The sequence below is a fragment of the Atheta coriaria genome, unplaced genomic scaffold (genome assembly GCF_025399875.1).
Source record: "Atheta coriaria isolate IRGN ID8LTWV9N9 unplaced genomic scaffold, Caltech_Dcor_3.1 hic_scaffold_37_pilon, whole genome shotgun sequence".
Classification (NCBI taxonomy): Eukaryota; Metazoa; Arthropoda; class Insecta; order Coleoptera; family Staphylinidae; genus Dalotia; species Dalotia coriaria.
Window position 1 is genome coordinate 851 of NW_027045479.1, and position 16,449 is coordinate 17,299.

General features: G+C 28.8%; 1 protein-coding gene across 1 annotated transcript; it reads right to left on the reverse strand.

Annotated features, from left to right (window-relative positions):
• Positions 1–2,619: 2,619 nt before the first annotated feature.
• On the reverse strand, positions 2,620–10,135 carry LOC135802551 (uncharacterized protein DDB_G0283697). The gene is made up of 4 exons (XM_065316138.1): positions 9,421–10,135; positions 8,829–9,136; positions 4,335–5,088; positions 2,620–3,879 (listed from the first exon to the last, which is right to left on the reverse strand). Exons 1-4 carry the CDS (start codon positions 10,011–10,013, stop codon positions 3,153–3,155), a joined length of 2,382 nt encoding a protein of 793 aa, XP_065172210.1. The 5' UTR covers positions 10,014–10,135; the 3' UTR covers positions 2,620–3,152.
• Between the last annotated feature and the right edge of the window lie 6,314 nt (positions 10,136–16,449).

Genomic DNA, 16,449 nt, shown 5'->3' on the forward strand with positions numbered 1-16,449 from the left:
TAAATACTCTGATTTTAATGTATTTAACTATTTACTGACACAATTATAATAATATAATAACACTGACAAGTCGTTTGATGCTGTGAGTTGGTTTTTTAACTGTTTCGATGTATTTAAATTGTAGGGCTGTAAGAAACACCCTGTTACTCGGTTGTTTTTGCTTCGATTTTGTTGATCTTTTAATTATTTTATAGACGCAGAACTGTTTTATTGTTTTCTTGCAGTTGTTGTATTCTAAAGGGTTTAAAAATACCTCAAAATCGACCTTGCAGGAACGCCTGCTTGGTAACTAGGTAAAACAGGCTTTGAAAAATACTCTGTATCTCGGTTGTTTCTGGTTCAATTTAAGCGTTCTTAATTTTATATAGTAGAGAAATAGTTGCTTCGTCGTTTGATATACTTTTTAACTTGCTGAAAGCCCTACAAATGCCCTAAAATCTACATTAAAAGTTGACCTTTTTTACTATTCTTTGAAACATGCCCTAGCAAACACCTTGTATCTCGGTTGTTTCTTGTTTAATTTTATCATTCTTTATGTTATTTTAAAGAGGAAGAGTTGCTACATTGATTGATATATTGTCTGACCCCATAAAAGTCCTACAAATGTCCTAAAATCTACTTTGAAAGTCGACCTTTTTTGCATTTTCTTGAAACACGCTCTCAAAAACACTCTGTATCTCGGCTATTTCTGCTTTAATTTGATTGTTCTTTGTTTTATTTGATATAGAAAGAGTTGCTTCATCGTTTGATGTATTTTCCGACCCTCTAAAAGCCCTAGAAATGCCCTAAAATCTACTTTGAAAGTCGACCTTTTTTGCATTTCTTTGAAACACGTTCTCGAAAACACCCTGTATCTCGGCTGTTTCTGCTTCAATTTGATTGTTCTTTATTTTATTAGGTAGAAGAATAGTTGCTTTATCGTTTGATATACTTTCTGACTCTCTGGAAGCCCTAGAAATGCCCTAAAATCTACTTTGAAAGTCAGCCTTTTTTGCATTTCTTTGAAACACGCCTTCGAAAACGCCCTGTATCTCGGCTGTTTCTGGCTCAATTTAATTGTTCCTTGTTTTATTTGATAGAGAAAGAGTTGATTTATCGTTTGATTTCATTTCCGGTGCCCCAAAGGGCCTAGAAATACCTCAAAAATACCTTTAAATGTTGGCATTTTTAGCACATTTTTTCATTGAAATCTGAAAATTTCCAGCGAATTTTTTAAAATTGTTTTGAAATTATTAATTTCGTGCGAAGATCGCAATAAAATTTTTAACCTCCTCGCACTTCTGGGTTCCTGGTAGCAAAAATCAATTTTTCCCGTAATTTCGAGGCAAAATTGATCGAATTGAAAGAGAGAGATAGAGAGTAAAAACAGAGAGAGAAAGAAAATAGATTACAAATTCAGTCGAAAATCCCGCGAAAGTTTACAGAGAGAGAGGGTGATATAAAGTCAGAGAGAGAAAGGTATAGTCAAAAATCCCGCGATAAATTTCAGCCTCCTCGACTTTCTGGGATCCGGATAACACAACTCGATTTTACCATTGGTTTCGACTCGAAATTGTGCACATGAAATTATGATTTTTTATAATTTGATTGCAGATTTTTAAAGAGGATTAAATTGCGCATCATATTTTCTAATAACATTTTCCTGTACCTTTTTTAATTTAAGAGTTTTTCATGTTTCAAGAGATATATTATTTTAATACATTCAAGCATCAAAAATCTAAAGTCATTTTTTTCCAAGCCCTTTTAGTGCAAAAGTTATAAGCATTTAAAAATCAATTTTAATTTTGACCAAAAAAAAATTTAACCAGAAAGTGCGTCCCTGTTCTTCGACTGAAAATATTTTAACACAAAAAGTTCGACCCTTTTGTTCAGGCGAAAATTAATATATTTCAACAAAAATCGAAAAAATATAGTAAAAATTCCGTGGGCATTTTAGGGCACTTCCCAAAGGTTTAGAGAGTGGGTTGGGTACTCATTTTGTAGAGGCACTCTTTATCTATAAATTGACGTAGCAAAATCCCAAATTGCATTATTATTACAGGAGATACGGGGTGTTTTCCACGGCAACTTTTAGAAAGTTTCAAAAAATGGCAAGTTTTGAAGGGAGTTTTAGGGCACTTCCCAGGGGTTTAGGGGATTGGTTGGGTGCTCGTTTTGTAGAGGCACTCTTCATCTATAAATTGATATAGCAAAACTCCAAATTACATAATTTTTACAGGAGATACGGAGTGTTTTCCACGACAACTTTTAGGAAAATTCATAAAATAGCAACTTTTGAAGGGACTTTTAGGACACTTCCCTGGGGTTGAGGGGGTAGGTTATATACTCATTTTGTAGAGGCACTCTTCATCTATAAATTAAAGTAGCAAAATCCCAAATTGTACCATTTTACAGGAGATACGGGTGTTTTCCACAACAACTTTTTAGAAGTTTAAAAAAATAGCAACTTTTGAAGGGCATTTTAGGGCACTTCCAAAGGGTTTAAAGTAAAAATATCATGCTTATTTTGTAGCTGACATCTTCAGCTTTCATTTGAAAATAAGAACCTTAAAATTACTTCACTTTTACAAGACATACAGCGTGTTTCCCGAACCACCTCAAAACATAACAAAACAAAAGGGATTTTAATATATTTTATTGAAATATTTATGTACATTTTGTAATAATATTATAAAAAGAGTTACAATTAATAAAATAGTAATTTGATTTGTTTATATTCATAGAATTATGACTTTATATATTATAATCATCCTCATACGCATATTATTCCATTAAAAATCAATATATTAAAAATATAAATAAAATAAATGGCAATAATATATTAGTTCAAATTTGTGTTAATTACCTCCATCATAACAACATCTCCATCATCTAATTAAATTATCCTCAAATACTCAAAACTCATAAAATAAAAATTAAAAAAATACAATTATTCATTAATAAATGAGCAAACACATTGTATATAATATTAATATTAATATTAATATAAATAACTATTAACTGTTAGCACCTTGAAAGATTCAAAACCTTCGTTTACAAGTATTATGTACAGATCCCGATTAATTTAAACATTTAAAACATCCAGCAACCGATAAATTTCTGTGTATTAATTTCTAAGCGTAGTAAAATCATATTATTCTAATAAAAACAATTCAATAGGGATGCACACTGGCAATGCCAACCCTACCATTATTCGACACAGTGGAATTCGTCCTGTGGAGGATATCAAAACGTGTCCTACCATTATTCGCAGGATACTTGCGGTTATCCTGATGGATACTAGGCTCTGCATAACTATTCCTATAGCGTTGATTCGGCGTGAATTTTTTCTCACGCATGAGAACGTCTCGGGATTCACGTATTTCTCGCATGTCACGGACTCCTTCACGACCATCACGGAAATCAGGACGATCGGATGTGTCTCGTGGATTATTATCCCAATTTTGATATTTTTCACGAGTCTCGCGTTCTTTGTTGTTTTTCATTCTTGGGGCATGTACTGGTGGATCATCAAAGCCATCGTCTTCAGGTCGATAACTTTGATCCATGTAGGATCTTCGTTTGTAATCTTTATTCAATGTTCTTGTGTCTCGGTTGTCTCGATTGTCTCGATTGTCGCGATTGTTTCTGTCGTCGGAGTATCTTTCTGGATAATAATTGTTATCCCTGTCATTAGGTGAGGTTGATGTAGATAAATTAAACATTGATCTTCTTTTAACGTCGTATTTGTCCACTTTTTGTTGGCTAGATCTGTATCGTTCGAGGGGACTTGGGGCTTCCCGGGAGTTATTGGTTCTGCGTTCTGGGTTACGCTCGTCTTGGGAGGATTTGAAGTTTCTGGGTGCTGGTATAGGTTCATCGTCATAATATCTTGAGTTCCTGAAAAATTTTAAAAAAAGTTGAGTAAAATTAATTTTAGGTAGTTTTGGTAGGGATTCAAGGGTAGTTAGAAAGGAGTTAGATAATGGAAAAGAATTGTATATGATAGAAGAACTCTTTAACTAAAAAATGACAAAGAGAATATTAAAATTATAGTATTTTTACAGGAGATACGGAGTGTTTCTCGCGAAAACTTTTTGAAAATTTCAAAAAATATCAATTTTTAAAAGAAATTTTAGCGCACTTCCCAAGGGTTTAGAAGTTAGATAAAAATTGCATTATATAGAAAGACTCTTTAACTATTAAATGATGAGAAGAAACTTAAAATAACATTAATTTTACAAAAGATACTGAGTGTTTTCCAAACTAATTTTTAAAAAATTCAAAAATCACTCTTTTCTAACAAAAATCCGAACAAATAAAACAAATAATACATAAAAATAAAAAAAACTTACCTTTTATCCTTAGAAATATTAGGAGAAATAGGCATCTCCCTAGTAAAAAAGTCCTGAGAGTTCCCACTAGTCTTCTTCTCAAGTAACAAAAACTTCTCCTTGGCATCATTAAACCTCTCCCTTGGAGAAAACTGCAGCACACTAAAATTATCCTGGAAAGTCTCCTCCTCATCCGGGCTCGTTTCTCTACGCCTATCCTGTCTCTCCTGCCTCTCCTTAAGATCCTTATGTTTATCAGATCTTTCCGGATAGCGTTCAATATGTCTATCATTATGATACCGATCAACTATTTCACGTGAATTCCTCCCTTCACGTGAATTATCCTTTATATTGAAATTACCGGAACGTCCTTGTTGACTCTTCAAAGTATCCTCTACATCATAATATCTATCAAGATAATCTCTATCTCTATTATCTCTATTATATTCTCGTCCATTGCGATCGTAATTACCATAATCCTGTTTGTAGTCCTTGTATTCAGGACTCTTGGATATATTACGCTCATTCCTGTACTGATTGCGATTCAACGAAGACGAATCCTCTTTGTAATTGAACGATTCCTGCCCGTGGTATTTATTCCTCTGTTCGAGTTTCTTCCGGATGTGTTCCTCGAGATGCTGTCGAGTGACTTTCTGGTCGAACTGACGTGGTTTTCTCTGTTCGGCACGATAATCGTATTTGGGTACTGGTGATGGATACGTTGGTTGATCGATGAGGTATAGGCCTGTGTCTTGGTCAGCATTCCAATCTTCGTCTGAAAAATATTTTTTAAATATTAATTTAATTTATTTTTTAAATTGTTTTTTAAATTGTTTCCGCTATTTGGTAAGCGTATGTGTTTTGCATGTTGTGGTGTCGATTGCAAGGCGTGAACGCACTTGTCTCTTCCGCATTCCGGACGTGTGACGGCAGCTGAGAAAATCGCATCGCAATCTTTAACTCATCAACAAGCTGCGCGTAACAGCGCAGTATCCAGTTATTTATTAATTTTATTAAGTTTTATGCGAAAGTTTATATTTATTCATTGCATATTTAAGCAGAATTTTAACCGTACATAATCTATAATATAGGTAATGAAATCTGTGTAAAATGAAATTTTTTAATGAAATTTGTCATTAAATTGTTTATAGGATATACATTAATAATGAAATGCAGATTAGGAAAGACTGGTAAATTCTCTATCAGATAAAAATATAAAATAATTATATTACATACAGTAAAAAGTGATATTTATCAATTTTTGCCAATTTTTTTCAATCGCGAATATCTCGCAAACTAAAAGAGATAATTAAGATCTGATCGCAGTGTCTTAATCTACGGACTATTTTCTATAAGATAGGATAGTTAAAACGGAAATCTGAGAGATAAAATTTTTCAGTTTAAGAAAAAATTGCCAAGGGGGGGTGCTTCATACTTATTTTCAACGATTTTCAATAATTCATATCTCTTAAACTAAAAGCGATAGCAACCAACGAATTGCTGATTTTGATAGATTGGAAAATTCTTTATCAGATAAAAATATAAAATAATATTACTTCTTACAGTAAAAGGTCGAAAAACGCGACCAAAAGTGCTAAAAAGTGACATTTATCAATTTTTGCCCATTTTTTTCAATCGCGAATATCTCGTAAACTAAAAGAGATAATTAAGATCTGATCGCAGAGTCTTAATCTACGGACTATTCTCTATAAGATAGGATAGTTAAAACGGAAATCTGAGAGATGAAATTTTCGTTCTTAAGAAAAAATAGCCAAGGGGTGGGTGCTTGATACTTTTTTTCGACGATTTTCAATAATTCATATCTCTTAAACTAAAAGCGATACCTTCCAACGAATTAGTGATTATGATAGATAGGAAAATTCTCTACCAGATAAAAATATAAAATAATAGTATTTCTTACAGTAAAAGGTCGAAAAACGCGACTAAAAGTGCTAAAAAGTGACATTTATCAATTTTTGCCCATTTTTTTCAATCGCAAATATCTCGTAAACTAAAAGAGATAATTAAGATCTGATCGTAGCGTCTTAATCTACGGACTATTTTCTATAAGATAGGATAGTTAAAACGGAAATCTAAGAGATGAAATTTTCATTCTTAAGAAAAAATTGTCAAGGGGGGGTGCTTGAGACTTTTTTTCGACGATTTTCAATAATTCATATCTCTTAAACTAAACGCGATAGCTTCCAACGAATTAGTGATTATGATAGATTGGAAAATTCTCCATCAGAAAAAAATATAAAATAATATTACTTCTTACAGTAAAAGGTCGAAAAACGCGACTAAAAGTGCTAAAAAGTGACATTTATCAATTTTTGCCCATTTTTTTCAATCGCGAATATCTCGTAAACTAAAAGAGATAATTAAGATCTGATCGCAGCGTCTTAATCTACGGACTATTTTCTATAAGATATGATAGTTAAAACGGAAATCTGAGAGATGAAATTTTCATTCTTAAGAAAAAATTGTCAAGGGGGGGTGCTTGATACTTTTTTTCGACGATTTTCAATAATTCATATCTCATAAACTAAAAGCGATAGCAACCAACGAATTGGTGATTATGATAGATTGGAAAATTCTCTACCAGATAAAAATATAAAATAATAGTATTTCTTACAGTAAAAGGTCGAAAAACGCGACTAAAAGTGCTAAAAAGTGACATTTATCAATTTTTGCCAATTTTTTTCAATCGCAAATATCTCGTAAACTAAAAGAGATAATTAAGATCTGATCGCAGCGTCTTAATCTACGGACAATTTTCTATAAGATAGAATAGTTAAAACGGAAATTTGCTTAATACTTTTTTTCGACGATTTTTAATAATTAATATCTCTTAAAGTAAAAGCGTTAGCAACCAACAAATTGCTGATTATGAAAGAACGGAAAATTCTCTATCCGATAAAAATATAAAATAATTATATTTCCAATAGTAAAAGGTCGAAAAACACGACTAAAAGTGATAAAAAGTGCAATTTTTCAATTTTTGCCCATTTCTTTCAATTGCCAATATCTCGTGAACTAAACTAAATTTGTAATCAATATTCGAAACTATAAATTTTGGCTTAAACCAAAAACTTTTAACCTTACATAACCTATAATATAACAAAACCTGTTGAATTTTATTTTATGTAAGTTGCCTCGACTTGTTTTATCCGGTGTGTGTCCTACTGCCGGAGGGTTTCACCTGTGTGCGCGTCAAGTTAACTTTAAGTTGGTTAAAGAGTTAAAGAGTTACGGCGACGGGTCTTATACGCCGAGTTGACTTGACTTAAGTATACTCGCGGATCACAGCCGACCACAGCATGAACCGGGTCGTCTGCGGTCGTCCTCGTTCCGAGACGTATACTATACCCGTACAACTTTTGCAATGTGACTTAAGTTAAGTCATATACAAAAATACATCTAAATCAATTTAAATGAAAAATTACATAAACTGTAAATTATTAAATTATTATCATTGAAATTGTTTACCTAATAAGTAATTTTGGTAGTAATGGTTGTAATAATTTTGTATAATTAAATTAATATTAATAATAGAAATAAAATAATTTTATGATGTTAAAATGTTTATGACTTTCTTTGGGTTTGGGTTGCGGAATTTTTGTTTGGTGTTTTGTGTTTTGTGTAGGTTTATGTTGAAGTTGAAGCAGCACCCAGTGAACTTTAACACCGAAACCTATTGACTCATAACGTAATCTTCAACTTCTTCAAAGCTTCAACCGCGAGTAACACACAAACCGAAACAAACAGAAATATAAGAAAACGTATTCTACACAGGTGAAATGCAGGTGAAACTTTTACCGAATAATATTCATGGTAATTGTTTAAGAATAACTGTTTTGTAATAAAATATTTTTGGAAAAATTGTGTTTTTTTGAGAAAAATATACATTTTTCTTTAGAATTTTTAAAAATAGGTAAAAATATTAATATATCTAATGATTATTTGTTGTGGAAATACTAGAATATTATATTTTATTAAATTAGATCAAATTTTGATTGAATTATTTTAGAAAAACTAAAAAAAATAGAAAATCAATGGCTACAAGAAAGTTTTTCAAGTAAATTGTCATTAAATTGTTTATAACTTTTAAAATATTACTGTTATTAATTAATTTAACAAATTCTTACAAACTAGGTTAAATTTTTAAACAATTTATGTTTATTTGACTAAATTTGATCAAATTTTGACTGAGTTATTGCAGAAAATTAAAAAATTTTGTTTTTTTTAATAAAATTAAAAATAAAAGCAAGATTGTATTTTACTCAATTATTTTTTTTTAATATTTAAACTCAATAAATCTTAAATTTTCATATTTTCCTATATTATTAACTCAAAACTGACGTCGCAAATTTAAAAATCAAAAAATATCTCTAAAAACGCAATTTTCAAACCAAAAACACAAAAATTCTTCAAAAAATACCTTATTTACACTATTTTTTAAACAATTATTTATATTATATCATAAAAATATTAATTTAAACAATATCCACTTACCACTTGTACTATGCCCATCATGATACCTCTCCTGCACATCAGGACTCTCGGGACTAGGCGCATGATCCGACCCGATCCCTGACGACCCCCCACTGGACGCCATCCTCTTTGCTTTCCCATTCTGCCCAACAATATTCACATTCAAACACCTCCTTAACTCAATCCCTGTCAAATTCCCTTTTTGCCTGTGCACCGTATCATAATCCCTGGGCGGTAATAAAATCGGCACTGCTTTCTTATTCAATTTAGCGCGCAATTCAGCCGCTACCGAATCATACAGTGTTGCCACTCTTACATCTGATGAAAACCTATTAAAACATAACCTCAATAATGAAAAATAATCAAAAAATAAGCAAAAAATTTAAAAAAATTAAAAAATAAAAATAAAATAATAAAAAAATTGAAAAAATAAAAATAAAAAAAAAATAAAAAAATTAAAAAAATCAAAATAAAAAAATTTAAAAAATTAAAAAATCAAAATAAAAAAATAAAAAAATTAAAAAAATAAAAATAAAAAAATTAAAAAAATAAAAAAAACAAAATAAAAAATAAAAAAATGAAAAAAATCAAAATAAAAAAATAAAAATCAAACCTTTCTTCACTAGATTCGCTCTTTGTACTTGTTCCCGTATCACTACTCCCAATACTACTATCCAGCCGATCCTTCTTATTTCCTTTCTCCCTTTTACCATCATCTATACCCATGCCAGTGCTAGGCATCAACCTGCTTTCAATCTCCGCGAATTTTTTCTGATTCTCCGGACGTTCGATTAACATAACAAGCTGTGCTTTCAACATAGTGGCTGTTTCTAAACTGTCGCATCGGTAAGCATGCACGTGCAACGGACATTTTGTCACCGGGTTAAAGAGGAGTAGAATACACGCGATGACGTCTTCGCGTTGATGCACGCAGGTGATGGTGTTGTGTGGGATGAAGTGTTTGATGGTTTCGTTTTTGGGTTTTTTGTTGTTTTGTGCTGAAACTATGTTCTGTACGATTTTTAAGCCTTTTGTGGAGACTTGTAGGGTGACTTTGAAGGGCTCGATGTCTTTCTCGCGTTCTTCTAGGTTGTCGATTACGGGGAGGATGTATTCCAGGCCGCGGAGGCCTTTGGATTCTTTCGCGCCGAGGAACCACACGTAGTAGGAGGATTTTTTTATTTCTTTTTTTAGTTTAAGCGCCATTTTTATGTGGATTTATATTTGTGTGTGGATTGATTTTTATTTGTTTTAATGGCACTTAAATTAGTCTTCTGTGTTGGTTTTTATTCACATGATTTTTTTGAAGTTTTCGGCTTGAAATCTGAAAAAATAAGAAGAAAATGTTAAAATTGTGTTAAATTAAAATGTTAATGATAATTCTTGTAATTTAGGTAATTTTACATTATATTTGGTGAGAATATTATTAAATATGTGATTAAAACAATAATTATTAGAGTTTAAAATGTAAAAAATTGAAAATTTTAATGAAAACTGTCATTAAATTGTTTATAACTTTTAAAATAATATTGTTATTAATAAAATAAAAGTATAGTTTTAAATTGGATTGAATTTTAAAACAATTTATCTTTATTTGACCAAATTTGATCAAATTTTGACTGAGTTATTGCATAAAAACCAAAATTAATCCTAAATTAATCTCAAAAACTGATTTATTGAAAATATTTGTTATAAAATTACAAATAACTCGAGCACTAATAATGATAGATTGTTGATTCTTTCAAAAATGGAGGACAATGTCAAGCAAACCAGTAATAAAAACAATTGAATGGATATTTACAGGTCAATAGAGTTTAAAACATTAAATAAAGCAAATAACAAGAAATCATAATTTTTTAACTTTTTTGGTTTTTATGCAATAACTCAGTCAAAATTTGATCAAATTAAACAAATAAACATAATTTAATTCAAAATTTAATTATCTATTTAGTGACATATTGATATTATTATTTGTGTTATTATTTTATTAGTTATAAACAATTTAATTATAATTTTCATAAAAATGTTGCCTTTTTTTACTTTAAATGTTAATAACTTTTGTTGTAATAATATATTAAACAATATTTAAGTTGAATATCATATATATTTTAATACTAAATAAGTTACCAAAAAAATACCAATTTATCTCATAGCGTTCTCGAGTATCTTGTTGCTTTGTACGAAAATTCATAAATAAATTGTTTCTGGATTTATTTGAGTAATTTTTGGTTTTTATGCAATAACTCAGTCAAATTTTGATCAAATTTAATAAAATAAACTTAATTTTATTCAAAATTTAATTATCTATTTAGTAATATATTGATATTATTATTTGCGTTATTATTTTATTAGTTATAAACAATTTAATTATAATTTTCATAAAAATGTTGCATTTTTTTACTTTAAATGTTAATAACTTTTGTTGCAACTATTTATTCAACAAAATTTAAGTTGAATATCAAATTTAATTTAATACAAAATAGATTAGTAAAAAAATGACCAGTGTATTTCATTGCGTTCTCGAGTTATTTGTTGTTTTGTAAGAAACTTCGTAAATAAATTGTTTTTTGTAATTTTTTTTGTTTTTATGCGATAACTTAACCAAAATTTGATCAAATTTAATAAAATAAACAAAAACCTTTTTAGTAGTTGTCCTTCTATCTAGTTATATAATGATTTAATTAATAACAATATTGTTTTTTGAATTATAAACAAATTAATGTCAATTTTTCAACATTTCTGACGTTTTTTCACATTAAAATCCAAAATATTTCATAAAATATTTCTATCCAATAAAAATTTACCAGTAAAATTAATGATGGATGTGTTTATGTTAATTACACTCTTTGAAGTTTGCAGACAGAATAGAAATCGTGACCTTGAAAGACGAATAATGACGACCGCGAGAAACTAAAAGTTTTACGGTCACTTTAATCTCGCTTAAACTCTTAAACTGTTTATCACAATTACCATCGCCATTACAATTGGCATCGCAATCACAATCAACATACACAGCAACTATATGCGATTATAAGTGATGAAAGAAATTGAAAACAAGAACATAGAAAATGTCCGAAATTATTCGCACGCACTCAATTGCCGTTTTATTGTTTGCCATTTGATTTATTGATAGTTTATTTTGTATTTAACCTCGTAACTTGACTCGTAAACGTGAAGTGAAAAAGGTGCAGCTCTCGGTTTTATTACAAGTTATATGTACATTCTATTTTCATAGTGAAACATTTTAATTTGTACTTTTATTTTATACGTATTTTAATAAGAAAATATTTAATAATTTATTTTTTGGTTTTTATGCAATAACTCAGTGAAAATTTGATCAAAGTTGGTCAAATAAACAAATATTAATGCAAAATTTAATTCTCTTCTTAATTTTTTATTAATATTATTAGTAACAATAATATTTTTAAAGTTATTAAGAAAATTGTGGCATTTTTCTTGAAAATTTTGCATTTTACAACTTTAATTGTTATTAATTATTGATCTAAAAACAGAAATAACAATATTTTAGCTAAATATGAAGTAAACATTAACACCAAATTTTTGAAAGAATCAACAATCTATCTCTTTTAGTTCTCGAGTTATTTGAAGTTTTGTAACAAATATTTTTAATAAATGTTTCTTTTTTGTAATTTAAACTCAGTCAAAATTTAATCAAATCTAATAAAATATACATAAATCACTTCAGTAATTATCCGTCCATTTGTTTATATAATAATTTAATTAACGAAAATACGATGTAATTCATTATACACAATTTAATGTCAATTTTCCTAATTATTTTACATTTTTTCCTTATTAAACCGCTAATAACTTTTCTTTTAATGAGCCATAAAAACAAAATTTTCAGTTAAAATGTTATAAAACATTACATAAAATTCATTTTTAAAAGAATTAACAGTGTATCTTATTTAGTTCGCGAGTTACTCGAAGTTTAGTAATAGGTTAACATAGATCTGCATACGCAAGATGGCCGCAGATCGTTTAACGATCGAGCGCAGGCAATGAATTGGCAATTAACTTAATAACATAACGAGACACGAAACATATAAGAAATACTCGAAATGCCAGGCGTGCTTAAACTAAGGTCATGGTTGTACTCGTATTTATTTTCATTTCATGCTTGCGATTAATTAATTATTAATAATTATAATCATTTGAATACACACGATTTAAACAATTTAAATGTTTTACCAAACTATTACAAACAATATTTAATTTAAATCTAATTAAATAAATAATTGACGCAAAAGTTATTAAGAATTAAATTGTTTATAACTATTGAAATAATATTATTAATAATAATTCCAATACATTATTAGAAGTACGATTAAATTTTGAGTAAATTTGTTTTTATTTGATTGAATTTGCTTAAATTTTGACTGAGTTATTGCATAAAAACCAAAATGAATTCAAAATTAATCTCAAAAACTGATTTGTTGAAAATATTTGTTACAAAACTACAAATAAATCGAGAACTAATTGAGATACATGATTAATTCTTTCATAAATCTATTCTATATTAAATTATTTATTATATTTAACTTAAACCTATTTAAATAAATCATTGAAACAAAAGTTATTAACAATGAAAGTCAAAAAATGCAAAATTTTAAAGAAAACTGCAATTAAATTGTTAATAACTATTGAAATAATATTGTTAATAATAATATCAATATATTAATAGAAGAACGATGAAATTTTGAGTTAATTTGTGTTTATTTGATTAAATTTGATTAAATTTTGACTGACTTATTGCATTAAAACCAATATTTATACTAAATTAACATCAAAAACTGTTTTATGGAAAGTATTTGTTATAAAACTATCAATAACTCAAGAACTAAATGAGATACATCATTAATTCTTTCAGAAATCAATTCTATATTAAATTGTTCCTCATATTTCGCTTAAAGCTTATTAAATGAATTGTTTGAACAAAAGTTATTAACAATTAAAATAAAAAACGCAAAATTTTCAAGAAAATCGCAATTAAATTATTAATAACTAATAAAATAACATTGCTAATAATAATATCCATTCATTACTAGAAACACGATTAAATGTTGAATTAATTTATGTTTATTTGATTAAATTTGATCAAATTTTCACTGAGTTATTACCCATAATCCAAAAAATTCCAAAAACTTCCCAAAACAAACTAAAAAACAATCCATTCCAACAATTTCTCAATGAACTGTTATTTTTTCATCTCGTTACATATATAATTTAGTAATCCTCCCACAATTAACTCCAACATAACCTCTTAACACGCCTAACCTGCACCGCGCCGATTATGCAACACAAATAACAGTTCACTTCACTCTACATCTGTGTGTGGTAATTAATTAGCCGAAATTAGAGCACAAATGTCTCGCCAAAACAATAATCAGATAAAATACCAACAACCAACAACCAACAACAAATTCTCATACACACCACCAGCATTATAATGAGATGAGAGAATGTACATAAAAAAATAAAAAAATCGAGTAAACGTAATCGTTTTGCGAGTATTCAGCGCATCAGAAAGAAGAAATTATATTATATTATAATATTGTAATAGTATACACAGGTAAGCAAGGAAAAGAGTTGTGTGTTGAGTGAGTAGAGTTCTACTTCTTGTCATCGTGCGAAATAGGCGTGTGGAGTAATCGCATGCGCATGCGCAAACATACACTGGGAATTAACCTACAATCATTATGTGAACAAGTTTAATAGTTTAAATATAAATACAAAAGCAAGATGAAACGATAATTAACTGATTATTGTGGGTTATGTCATGTCATGGAATATTTGGGTTAGGTGAGGTTATGTACGAAATTATAGGTTATTAGTGAAATAATGTTAGTAAATATGTTATGGAAGTGTTTATCAGCCACGTGGGAGGGCGTTGGGGATGTTGCAAGTTCGTATATCAGCTGAGAACAAAATGGCGGCAAAAAAACTGAAAAAATTCAAGTTTTTCTCAGTTTTTGGCAGTTTTTAGCAAATATTTCAATGTATTTCTTTAAATGTAACTTTCTGGATGTTAATTATTGTAGGTTATGATATTTAAATCTAATTTACATTAATTATTTATTGTAAAAACATAAATATTGACACAATTTCTAAGAAAAACTATGTTTCTGCATCAAAAATCAATAAATTAAACGTTTTTATCCATTCCTAACCTTAAATTATGTTATAGAAGCACTCATCAACTGTGTGTGAGGGCGCTGCTAGCATATCTCGTCCGCAAACCAGCTGAGGACAAAATGGCGCATAAAAAAAACTGAAAAATCACAAGTTTTTGACAGTTTTTAGCCAATATTTCAATGTTTTTCAGTAAATTTAACTTTCTGGCTATTGATTATTAAAGATTATGATATTTAAAACTAATTTACATTAATTATTTATTGTAAAAACATAAATAATCACACAATTTCTAAGAAAAACTATGTTTTTGCATCAAAAATCAATTAATTAAGACCGACACACCGAGCGCGACCTCAATCTGCGCCTCTTTCTCATCGCCGCTGCGCGTCTTCCGGAAAGAAGGGAACTTTTGCGCGCGACTGGGCGCAGGCGCAGAACGTATTATTATAACACGTATATGATATACGATCGGTGATGATACATGATAGCTGTGCGCGATGATGCACACATAAATGTCAGAAAATGGAAAACGTGCAAAGCGTGCGAAAATAAATAAGGTGGAATTATCATGATATTAATATACACATAGGTAATACTTGTACGTGTAAGTTAGAAGTAATGAAAAATCGTCGTTATGAAGCAATAAGAGCAGGAAATGCAGTGTGAAATATGAGGAAAAGGTATGATGAATTGTGTTTATAACCTGATGATTTATAAATTCAAACCTCAAATGGGTTTTAGAAATTAGGGTTTTGCTTGAATAAAAACAATATGGCATAGGGTAGAAGGATAATTCTTTCAAAAATATGTATTTAATGTTGTGTTTTCATTATGTTTATTAAAATTTTGTTTAATATCTTTTTAAAGCAATGAATTTATTTGGGTTTTAAATTTGAAAACTGGGAAGTATTAAGAAAATTGATACTGAATTGTGTATAACAGATAAAATAATATAGTTATTAATTTAAATTATGATATAATTAAATTCTTGATTAATTTATGAACTGATTTATGTTTATTTTATTACATTTGATCAAATTTTGACAGAGTTATATCATAAAACAAAAAATTTACTGAAATAGATACTAAAAGAATTTATTGTAAGTTTTTTACTAAACTACAAATAATTCTAGAGAGTTAAATAAGGTATGCAATTAATTCAGCCATAGAAATCTATTTTGTATTAAATTTTTTCATCATACTGAACATTAATATTGTTTAATAAATTAATTGGGAAACAAAAGTTATTAACATTTAAAGTTAAAAAAACGCAAAAAATTTTAAGAAAATATGAATAAAATTACAATAACTAATAAAAAATAAACATTTTATTATTAATATCAATATATTACTAGAAGGCTGACTAAATTATGATTCATCTTGTGATTATTTGAATAAATTTGATCAAATTTTGACTAAGTTATTTAAACCAAAACTTTTAAAATATATGCAATAAAAGAAGTGACATAATTGTGTTAAAGAAACC